This window comes from Gopherus evgoodei, chromosome 1 (assembly GCF_007399415.2).
Source record: "Gopherus evgoodei ecotype Sinaloan lineage chromosome 1, rGopEvg1_v1.p, whole genome shotgun sequence".
NCBI lineage: Eukaryota > Metazoa > Chordata > Testudines > Testudinidae > Gopherus > Gopherus evgoodei.
In genome coordinates this window covers 151962668-151975383 of record NC_044322.1, presented here as the reverse complement: position 1 = coordinate 151975383, position 12716 = coordinate 151962668, and the positions used below count along the sequence as shown (strand labels likewise).

General features: G+C 43.1%; 1 protein-coding gene across 1 annotated transcript in view; it reads left to right on the top strand.

Moving 5' to 3' along the window:
* CFAP47 (cilia and flagella associated protein 47) overlaps nucleotides 1–12716 on the top strand; it is a 681124-nt gene that overhangs the window by 611556 nt on the left and 56852 nt on the right. Inside the window, 1 exon segment of the mRNA XM_030575652.1 lies at nucleotides 278–436. Within this exon segment, the coding sequence (XP_030431512.1) occupies nucleotides 278–436 (159 nt within the window).

Genomic DNA, 12716 nt, shown 5'->3' with positions numbered 1-12716 from the left:
GAGAAGCAGCTGTGGAAATGAATTGCTTAGTCCAGAATGTTTTTTCAATAAATTGAGCAACATCTTACCATGTGTTTTTGTCAGACAGAATATGAAGGGAACAGTGAAACTGGCTCCTCTTCACTGTCTCAGTCCCCATTGGGGTAATTGAATATCTGATGTTAGCATCTTTCTAAAGATATCTCACCCTTATATTTTTAGTTATTTTGTTAAAATCAATAAATTAATTTTTCAGGAAAGCAACATTTTACAAAAATTGATCCCTTCTTTCCTGTAGCTGTTGTTTGCTGTCGAGCCAGAAACAGAGTGGAGGAGCGAGTGGAAGTTCTGTTAACTGGTGTGGTTCCTGGGACAACCGCTATGCCAGCAGCAAAAAATGCGATCACCACTAAAAATAAGACACCTAGTGTCCAGGATGAAGTTCAGGTTACTGCCGGTAAGAAAGAACAGTACATCAGTTGCTTCAGTTGTAGTGCATTATTTGCAGAGTGCACTATCTAGAGCCTGGTCCTGTCTTTGAAAAGAGATGAGGACTTGTCACCAAAAGCAAGAAAATCCCTACTACATACTGGACCTAACAAATATCCCAATAGTCGTAACAGTAAGCATATGTCTGGGGATGCGTATAGATGGATTTGTAAACCAGGCAGAGATGCTTATTCTTTTTGCACTAATCACCAATTTCAGATCTGTGGCTGGCTTCCTATTTACTATCCAGTGAATAATTAGCTAACTTAAGAATCTTTTGTATTCATGTGCAGTGCAGCATTAACTGATTTAAAAGGCGTGGCTCGCATAAACCCTGAGATGAGTAGTGTGTGTATGCTGAATGTGAAGGGAGACAGCTCTGTGTGGGTTGTCCTGTTTATTTGCCACATTCCCCACCACTGGGACCATTATCTGCAATAATGTGGGCTGAGTAGGGGCAATAAGATTTAACAAAAGAGGACTGCTGCTCACTTGTTTCATCAGCCCAGGATATGATACAAGCTAATTTCCTCTGGGACATGCCATCTTTTCATACTACTCTCATAGTAACAATTTCAGAGAGAGAAGGGGAGGGGGAGGATGTTGTAAATACCTGGAGAGAGAGAGAGTCTGCATAGGCTACAGTACTTGTTCTCTGCACCTATTGGGCACCTGCGTCAGAGAAAATTTCCCTTACACTTAACAGTATTCACTAAATCCTTAAGCTCTGCATGAATAGCCTGACAAACAGGGCCAAATCCAACCTCAGTGCAAGTGGATGCAACTTCAACTGAAGTCAAGGGGAGTTGTGCTTGCTTGTGCCAGGGCTGAATTTGATTCACTGTGTTGATGCTCAGCTCTTCAAATATCACCTTTAGCAATTCCCAAATTGTAGTCACAGTGGATGAAATTGTAAGTTTTTACCCAATTATTTATCTTTTTATGATAGTATTATATTCCTTACACATCAGACAGAAATTCTGCTTTTAGATAAACTCCCATGACTCCCATGAAAGTTACAGCGTGTGAACTTGGGAGAGCAATTTGATCTTAAGAAGTTGAATTCTCTATGGGAGCTCAATCTGACTTCTCAGTTTGCAGCAGCAGTGTTATATTTGCAATTGGTTGAAGATGCAAATGTTAGAATTTAGACATCTCCCCAACTTTACAGATATAAAAGCATGTATGACCACAAATCAGGTGGTGTTATCTTTGAATCCACAAATGATTGTGCTCTGAAAATTGCACCTAGACTTGATTGTGGATACAAAACTATACAGGCCTTTTATGAAAAATTCATCCTAAAAATGTTGTATGAATAAGTAAACAAGGTTTGCTCAGGAGAGGAGTGGGGTTGTAAAGTGGCTTTAACCTACCTTTATACTGGGAGAAAGGACAACCCCACCCCACCCCACACACACACAACCCCACACCCACAGCACCTGCACTGGGGAAGCCAAGATGGATCCACCCCAGGATCCACTCCAACGGCCAATTAAGTTGGCTTTTTGGTTGATTTGTACCACTGAAGCTGGGCCTAGACCTTGTCTGTCCTGTGAATATTTCTGTTGTACATTAACATTGTTTTACAGAAAGACCTGTGCTAGGTAACTATTGCAATTCATTGTAAAATCTGCAAGAGTCTGCCCTAAAAATGTCTAATTTCCTTCCTTCCGGGTTGCTTTATTGTGCGAATATTGGACAGCAGAACTGAATATCTGAGGTCACTGACTCCAGACTTTTTAATAGTCTGTCCTTTGTGTAATGTCTATGAAACCTGGTGGGGAATGGAGGGTGAATAATACATACTTAATCTAGTACTGCACAGTTAAGGATAACCAACACTGCTGTGTGGACAGTAGGCTCTGCAGATTAGCTTCCTTGTGTTCACATTTTACAAAACAATAGAATTAAATCAAGAAAAATATGCTCTGTAATTCCCAGCATATAATCTTGTCTCTCTTCAGAGTTGTATATATTATCACATGACCTTATTTGACCCTGAAAGAGTGGTTGTGTATCAAAGTATAAAGATATATTTTTAAATACTAGAATAACATGTTCATAGTGTTTATAATTTTATCATATATGAACAGTAGTCATTTTAAACATTACTGCATCTAATTCCCCAATACTATGGCATTTAAATTGAAATGAATAATGTGCCTTCAGCAAATAAGAGACAACATTCTGAAACACTTGCAGATACCTGAGGTGCATGTTTTGTGCACGGCCATAATATTTCATGTTTATTAACACTAGCTTCTGCATGTATTGCAAGACATTGATTTGGGACATTACATCTTTTCAGACAAGGAGTATGGTAATGAAATGCTTTGACAACAAAGGTACGAGGATCATTTATGGCTCTGGCAGTTTTCAGAATGCTGTCAATGACATTATAATGTCATTATTCCTAGATGAATTTTGATACCTATCGAGGAATCAAATTTAATAGTACTATTATATGTTCTGCAGACTACCAGTAATAGCATAAATAAAAGTGTAAAGCTCTAAGATAACAGCTTGCCAAGCTGTTTTTCATTTTTTTCCCTTCTGAAACAGTGATCCATCAGAGTATGTATGGGATGTGTAGTAAGCAATTTTTATATCCAAAGATAGATGATGATAATTACAGGCAGAGCAGATTTAAACAGCTACTACTGTGTTTCAGTATTTAAATAATTTGGACAAGAATAAACCCTTGAGATGTGAACATTTTCAAGCAGCTCACAGACCTTCAAAGAATTATAAGTCTAGCCCATTCAGCATGATTTTGATGTAAATAGAAAATTACTGTAACTCATTTAAAAAAGAGGGGATATCTTAACACTGTACAGTTGTAATGACATTACACGGTATTCAGAAGTCCCACAGATTCAATGCCATAATGATCCTACAGTTAAAAGGTTACTTTTTATAGTACAGTACCAAAGATAGGATTTCAATCAGATAAGCCCTGCTTAATATATTGACAACTAAAATACAGATAGTTGGTGTTGTCTGATTGTAGGGATCGGTCCTGGCTGGCAGGCCACCAGAAACCGCCCCCTGCAAAACCCCCTTTTGCCACAGAATGCTGATTCGCCTCAGAATGCTGACTCCATATTATCACAAAATTAAAAAAGTATAGCACGCTCTGCCCACATGCAGCGGGTAAGGGGAAAAGGGGAAGAGTCCTCCACCAATGCGAAACAAGTAAACAAGGCTGTAAGCTATGCATGACGCTGTAACTGAAAGAATAAAAAGGTTGCCACGCCTTACGACGGGGCGCTTTCCTGAACACACAAGCTGTCTGCGTCTGTTTCCTTCCCGCATCTGATGTTTTAAAATCCACTGTAAGTAAAATACAGCTAAAGGAACCACTATTAGATCGGCCCTTAGGGCCAGATTTTTAAAGAAATATGGATGCCTTTAAAAGCTTGGCTCTTAGTCCTTTATGGGGATTATGTAATATGCTTTGTTATTTTAATAAGTAACCATCAAAATGTTTAATTCTGAAAAGCAGAGGTGGTATGTGCCCAGTAGCTACTTCTCTTCAATGTTTTTTGCCTATTTAATGAATGTTAATAGTGTAATTGTTGCAATGAATGTGAGACCCATGACAGATCAGTGATCTGATGTGATGTTAACAGCCTAACTCCTACAGTATATAGACTTCCCATAATATTGTGTTATACTAAAAAAAAAAACAAAAAAAACAAAACAAAAAAAACCCCTGCTACTGAAGCTAAGTATCCTGTAAGATCTTCTAAAGTTCCTTATGAGTATCATCTTAGCTAACCCTGCTCCAGTTTAGGAAGTCATGGGTTGCAGAATATCAGATGTAGGAACTGTGAAGCAAAGCAGTGTGCTTGGTGTGGTCATTGGCACTCAAACACCCACAAAGATGTTTCAGTTCACAATATTCTCAATTGAGGTGCTGAGGTGCAGGATCTGGGAACAAATCAGAAATATTGGTTGTAATTTGGCATGCCCTTTCATTTTTCCTGTATGCTTCATAATTGTCTTCATGACAACTATAAAATTAAATCAGCACTATTCTTTGCTTAGTTCTTGTGCTCCTCATTTCCCCCCCTCAAAAAACAAATTTTTTGCCTCTTACAGATCTTGGACTGATAGTACTGGAAGGAGTTGCAGACTACTGTTAATCCTCAGGGGGAAAAAAGAAAAAAAAGCATAAACAATGTCAACGCAAGTTTTACAGTGATCAGTCCTTGACCTTTCTATTAAGTCTGTCAACTTTGGGTATTATTTTCAGTGAAACACACACTTCTCCACTAGGTATTGTTAGGAATCCAGCCATAGGTGGTCTTGCCTACTGGTCAGAGCAGGAGTCATGTCTAGTGGGTACAGCAGGTGTCTATCTTGGGGAAATAAGTACGGGGTTGAGCCATACTTGGAGCCAAGGTCAGATACCAAATGCCAGAGCCGAGGGTCAAGCCAGAATCAGTCAGAATTTGGAGCCGGGGATCAGAGACAGCGCTGGTAACTGATGGTTGGAGGTGAGGCACAGAGTAGGAGCACAGTGGGGATCAGGAACATAGACAAGATTGAGGAAGGAGCCAGGAACGGAGCAGAAAAAAGGAGCAGAGTTGGGTGCAGGGTACAGAATGCAGGCAAAAGCAGAGTCCAATATAGCAGCAACTGGGAATCAACTAGTTGCCTGGAAAACTTCTTGTACCTCAATCTGCTTGCAAACACAGCCTTGGAATTATAGGATAATTTGTCACAGGGGTTGAAAGTTTGTAATGGACTTTCCTAAACATCATGGGTTATTCGTAACTCCCCCTATAACGGCGAAGAACTGGCCTTTGTGTCCCTTGCAAACCAGGGCCATGAGCCCCTCAATTTTGGGAAGGCCCTCAGGTGACTTCCATAGCCATGGGGAGCCGTGCTGTTCAGATTGCTGCTGATGGCACAGATATCAACAAGCTCCCCTGTTCACTTCATCAGAGCTGCCTACTTTGCGGAGCAACCTGATGACCTCTGGATAAATGGAGAGACACTAATAGCATCTAGTTAATTAAGTATGATTTTCCAGTCATCTTAATCCAGGTTATAATGCTGACTCACTCTGTGGCCTTTATCAAGGCACCTAATTTGTGTTTCTCTATTTATAAAATGGGCATAAAGGTACTTACATTTTGTACAGAGGTACTATGGCAATTAGTTAATATTTGAAAAGAACTAAGTACTAAAATTCACCAGGATGCTCTGGTGACTGGGGGAGCATGATAGTCATCAGTCCACTATTTCAGACAATTGCTAATGCCATTAATAAAAATAATACTAATAAAGTACATGTACAAATTAGCATCAAGGACTCACATGTGCTGGGCACTCTGAAACATACAATAAAGGACAGTCCTTGCCCAAGGAACTTACATGTTGGCAACTATGCACTGACTCTACCAAAAGCAACTGGGTGCTTTGCTTCTCCCACAGGAGACTGGTGGGATCATGAAGATCCCCTCCTTCCCCACCCACCCACCCACTATTAAAACATAAAATTAGTTCACTAAGACTGTGTATCCTAACAAATCACCTTGTTGGTCTTATCATGATATAGAAGAGACAGTTACATTGGGGAGTAAAAAATATGTCTAAGTGTTACCCCAAAATGTGGACCCAAGGCACTCCAATACTGGTCTACCTATAATTATAAATTGATTGTTAATTTATTCTGCCCAAATAGGCAGAAAGGTGGTGACTTGCCCTAAAGGAATTGCCAGGGTATTACCAGGAGGTTTGACTTCGATCCGCAAAGGAGTCTCCAGAGCAGGCTAATCTTACTAACCCTTGAAAAGGACACGGATATAGCCCTCCTCTTAAAGAATTGTCATACAAGTAGTAGTTCTTCAAAAACAAAGTCTTATTTATTGAGAAAAAATTCGGTGATTGCCGTATATTCAGTAAAGCAAGAAAGAAAGCAGTACAGAATATAACAGGCAGTAAGGCACAATTACATTATACTTAGAGATTATATATTCAGTTGACATGGAAGACTACACGAACTACAAGACAAAACAATGTTGCAGTATTAGTACACACTGACCTTTTTATACATATGTGTGGCAAAGTACCTGCCTCTCCTCTGCTAGCTCAGTCCTTCTCAGCCTTGGAGACACAGGCTTGGGCAAAGCAAAAGCCCTTCACAGTCGCGCAGGGTCTAGCTGATCCCTTCTCAGTCAGGCCCTTATTCTGTTGTCCTCTCCTTCTGGGGAGAGTGCAATCTGCCTCGCAAGAAAAGTTTTAGAGTTCAGCTGCCCCTACTCGCTGGCAGCTACTCTACTTCTCTCCTCCCCCCTGCTTCCCTGCCAGGGAGGGTTTAAAAAGGTCTCCAGCCATTGGGGCCAGCTGAAACTAATTAGCTAACTGGTAACCCCTGTTCCAGCTGAGCCTTATTGCTCCATGGTTAAGCATTCTGGGACTAATTACTACCCCTCTCTTGGTAGCTAAGTGTCCTGAGTTTGCCACATATCCCCCCCCCCACACTCAACACTACGGGGTTGGGCTACTTGGGTCGGAAAGCAGTGCACCCTCAACAGGCCATCCGCATTGCCATGTTGGGCTCCCGACCTGTGTCGCACCGTGAAGTGGAAGGGTTGAAGCGATAGGAACCATCTCGTTACTCTCGCATTTTCCGTCGCGGCTAATCACCTTTCATAACAGGCTCTTCAATGTCCTATTAAAACGTTCAACGAGGCCATCGGTCTGGGGATGGTAGACCAACGTTCTGAGGGTCCATATGTGGAGCATGGTACACAAGTCCATCATCAGTTTAGAAACAAAGGGGGTCCCTTGGTCTGTCAGGATCTCCTTAGGTATCCCTATTCTGGAGAATATCTGGACTAACTCTTCAGCTATGGTCTTGGACATGGCATTCCTTAGGGGGATGGCCTCGGGGAATCGAGTGGCATAATCTAGTACTACCAGGATGTATTGATGGCCCCGGGCCGACTTCTTCAATGGCCCCACTATGTCCATAGCTATTCGTTCGAATGGAATCTCATTAATTGGCAGAGGTACCAGAGGGGCCCTTAAGTATGGTCGGGGCCCATGTATTTGGCACTCCGGACAGGAGGAACAATATTGCCGGACGGCCGCATAAATACCAGGCCAAAAAAACCTCTGTAGAATCCGAGCAAGGGTCTTATCCATCCCTAGGTGGGCCCCAAATAGATGACTGTGGGCCAGATCCATTACCGCTTTTTGATGCTTCCGGGGGACCAAGAGTTGTTCGATGACTTGCTCTTGGATGCGGACTACTCTATACAGAAGATCTTTTTGAATCATATAATACGGCCCTGGGCCCTTAGTTCTCCCCTCCACTGGGACCCCATTTACCTCGCCTACTTCTTTAAAAAGGTTGTGGTATATGGGATCATTGGCCTGATCCTGACCAAAAGTCCTGCGTGCTGTCCCTATTGGCCCTGTTTCGGGGGGGTCTACCTCCGTCTCCCCCTCAGGGACAGCGCCTGGAGAACCCGGTCCAACAATTGGGTTGTAGTTGGCCGACTCCGTCCCGCTGTCAGCTGAGTCCCCTCTTTCCCCTGTCAGTGTAGGCGTCAGGTACCGGGTCAGGATCCTCGTTCCGCTCCTTTTATCGGCCCTCCGTTCCCTCCGAGTCTTCCTGGACTTCCTTGGTGGAAAGAACACATCCTGGCTAAACTCGTGGAAGGTGGGGAGAGGGTCCCCGATCTGGGCCACCCTTTGGGTCCCCGGGTCCTTCTTTCCTTCTCCCTTGTCCCCAGGGACTAGGCCATCAAACCCCGGGAAGTCTCGTCCGATAAGGACAGGGTAAGGGAGTTTCGGGATGACTCCCACTGTCAACTCAGCGTGGTTCCCAAGAACTTCTATGCATGCGGGGATGGTCGGGTAATAGCCGATATCCCCATGTACACAGGATATTCCTGAGTGCTTGGCCTGGGATAGTTGGCCCGGCCTGACCAGCTTCACTGAGATCAGAGTGACTGCACTTCCCGAGTCTATTAAAGCTGTGGTCTCTATACCATTCAGCTTAACGGGCCTAGTGTACCTATGAGAGACCATCGCAACCCCGACTAGACTTATTAGCTCGCATGGTCCCCCTATATCTCCCAGTTCACACTGCATGGGCTCTCCTAGATTAGGGCATTGGGCAGCAATATGCCCTAATTCACCACAGGCATAACAGCAGTACACCCCTCGGGGCAGCCCCCTATTTTTCAGGCTGCTGGGATTTATCCCCTGAGCCTTTCTTCCCCAGTCCTCCAGTCTCTCCGGGACTGCCGGCGGCTCTTCCGCCTCCTGCCTCCCCTCCATTTTCCAGCCTGGAGCTGGGGCAAACCGGGGCCTCGGTGCAGAGGCTGATCTCCGATACTGGCGCCTTCCTCGCTCGGTGGTCTGAGAAAGTTCTTGGGCTGCTAAGTGCCTCTCCACGAGAGCAACTAGATCGTCATAAGAGGAGGGATCATTTTGGCGGACCCACCCCCGTATGTCCAGCGGCAACCCTCTCATGTACGTGTCCAATACCAGGGTTTCTACTACCTTCTCCGGCCCACGGGCCTCGGGGCGGAGCCACTTCCATGCAAGGTGAATCAAATCAAATAGCTGGGACCTCGGTGGTTTGTCCTCCCGGTACTTCCACTCGTGGAAGCACTGGGCCCTTATGGCTGGCGTCACGCCTGCCCTCGCCAGGATTTCCGCCTTCAGCCAAAGGTAATCCATAGCTGCTTCTGCGGTCATGTCGAAGTAGGCTTTCTGGGCCTCCCCACACAGGAATGGAGCCAGCAGACCTGCCCACTGGTCTTGGGGCCAGGCCTCCCACAGTGCCGTCCTCTCAAACGCGAGGAGATACGCCTCTATATCATCATCCGTTGTCATCTTCTGTAAGTAGTTGCTTGCCCGTAGCGGCCGGGTCCCCTGGGCCGCGTGCGTCATCATGGTCAGGACCTTCAACTGGTTCACTACCTCGGTCAGGGTGGCTCGATCTTGGGGCCGCCTGGCTCATCAGCAGCTGGTTGGTCTCCTGTTGTACCAATATGGATTCTCGCTGGGCCGCCACCTGTACTCGGGTAGCCTCTTGTTGAGCCGCGGTGGCCTGCATCAACGCCTTCAGTACATCCTCCATTTTCCCCCCAAAAAAAATTCTCTCTTTTTTTACCTTGCCCTGTGATGGCTTGCCACTGAGCCTCACTCACTAGTCAATCCCACTTCTGACACCACGTGTGGCAAAGTACCTGCCTCTCCTCTGCTAGCTCAGTCCTTCTCAGCCTTGGAGACACAGGCTTGGGCAAAGCAAAAGCCCTTCACAGTCGCGCAGGGTCTGGCTGATCCTTTCTCAGTCAGGCCCTTGTTCTGTTGTCCTCTCCTTCTGGGGAGAGTGCAATCTACCTCACAAGAAAAGTTTTAGAGTTCAGCTGCCCCTACTCGCTGGCAGCTACTCTACTTCTCTCCTCCCCCCTGCTTCCCTGACAGGGAGGGTTTAAAAAGGTCTCCAGCCATTGGGGCCAGCTGAAACTAATTAGCTCCCTGGTAACCCTTGTTCCAGCTGAACCTTATTGCTCCATGGTTAAGCCTTCTGGGACTAATTACTACCCCTCTCTTGGTAGCTAAGTGTCCTGAGTTTGCCACGATATGCATAAGGCCTCCAATATAACATTAGACTTATTACAATGTAACATACAAATACCCAATGTGTATGTATAAAACAGCACTACAATACAGCATTAAAGAAACACTGAACAATTAAAAATTACCATTCTGTGAGAGGTGGCTGGGCACTCACAGGATGGGGTGGGTTAGATCACACTCAGAAGCAGGCATCCAGCTTTATGGACAGACACACACAAACAGTCTTTTAAAACACACAAGAAATCAGACTTACACGTCTTCGTCAGTTCCTCTGTTTAATCTCAGGTTCTTCTGCTCTTTCTCTGCTCTGATCTTTCCCTTCTATAACTGCTGCCTGGTTGCCTTCTCTGCTGTTCTCGATCTTCTCTTATTGTTCTTCTCCTCTCTCCCCCATTTTGTATTTATAACTCTAAACTACCATTATTTATAGTTTATCTAAAGCATCTAGCCTAAAACTAACTACTAAATTATGCAAGCCAAAGTATCACGATACTGTCACCATTTTTGATCAAGGGAAGTGAATTTTATGGCCATTTAAACCCCATCCCGAGGCTTTTTTTTGCAGGGAGATGCAGTCATAAGCCTCAGTCTTGGGTGTTGCCAGTTGTGACAAAGGATTAGAACAGTTTAAAAACAAAACAAAACACTTCTTATATCAATTCCCTTCCCTGCTGGTATGATAGATAAATGCACGTAATTGTTTTGTGAGTTCAATGGGTATGTGGTCTTGTCCATTGTTGAATCAAGGCTCTCGTAGTCATGAGATGGAGCAGACATGTCTTCATACTAGCACAATTCCTCACTACTCTTGATTCTCACCGTAGTCACACTTGCCTGTGTGCCATAGTAGTTTTATTTAAAGCTTAGGAATTGTATATACTTCAGCTGTCTGAATTTTCATTTGATCCAGTACACCAAAATAATAAGCATAATTGCCATTACAATTTGAAATATCAAGACTACCCCTCGGTTGCAAAATTACATTAAAGAATTCCACTGCTGTGGGAGATCATCCCAAAAACACTTCCCACCGTCTGTGTTTGGCATCACTTTTTATATGTTCAATTACTAGTTCAGTTTTCTTAGGCCTGGTCTACACTGGGCGGGGGGCGGGGGAAAATCAATCTAAGTTACGCAACTTCAGCTACGTGAATGACGTAGCTAAAGTCGACATACTTAGATCTACTTACCATGGTGTCTCTCACCCTGGTGGAGTACCGGAGTCGACAGGAGAGTGCTTGGTGGTCAATTTATTATGTCTAGACACAATAAAATTGACCCCCACTGGATCGATCGCTGCCCGTTGATCCAGCACGTAATGGAGACATGCCCTTAGTAGAATGGTGCACAGTAATCATAAGCCTTTGTGCATTTTTTTGAGCCTTTTGTAATTGTTTTTGTAATTCAGGATGATCCATCCATTGCTTAACTAAACTTTTAGTTAATCCTACAGGTATTGGGTTAATTCTTTATATATATAGTATTGATCTTTAAATTCTTCATTCTCAATTTTGAATAGAGTGCGCTTAAAATCGTAATCAAATCACCAAGATAATATTATACAAGTATTTGTTGTTTATAAGGGTTATGAGTTACATTGTATATGTGATTCACTTTAAGCAGTGTACTCCAACTTCTAATACATACACATTTTCTTCCAACATATACAATTGGCTAGCACTTATATTGTTTAAAGAGGTTATTAAGGGTTTAGACACAGCTTCCAAATGTTGTCCTACTGAATTTAACTTATTAGCCAATGCCTCTTCATCTACACTGTTCAGTATTACAAGCCCAGTACCTGTTCCTCCTAATATTGTATCCATCAAACTTTTCTTTTCTTTCCATCAGTAGGAACTTTTATTAAAAATGTTTTCCATCAATTTCTTCCATCCTTCCACAATGTAAAACATATATTAGACCTCAAAACATCCATAGGATCTAAATCTACCATTACTTTCTTTAGGGACTACCTAATTAAACCTTCGGTATTGTATATTTAATTTCTCTTGCTTCTTATTGTTTTGTTCAGCATTCCACAGTATCTTTGCTTTTATAGTCATCATGCAATTCAATCTTTTTATCATATCTATAACAGAGTCCTCTACTACCGACTCCCATATTTGCTAAACCAAATTACACATTATCTATTAATCTAATACCTATGTTGATGGATAGAGGAACACTTAAGGGAATAGGTATCTGTCTTCCAATAGTCCCATAAGCATATACATGTCTCATGATGTATATCGTATAATAGCCCCATCTACTGCAGTATTCATCATTGAAATCAGTGATCCAGTATCCATATAGTAGTGTTTCAATTTCTGCTTCAATAATTTGGATTGGAACCATCTGTCTCATATACTGAGCTAAATATATTTGGGACACAATGGAGGGGTAGTTCCCTTCTCTTCTTTCTTAATTCCACTTTCTTCAGACATATCTGTCATCCTCTGCTGCATTTAGTCTTATAAATTCATCTATTGGCATATCTATATTTAATAAATCTCTTATTTCTTCATCATCCATCAAATCTCCCATTTCCTCTTCCTCCATATTTGGAATTTCCTCAAACCAAGCTGCCATTTTATCTATCTGTTCTACTCTTCCCTTTTCTTTCTCTATCA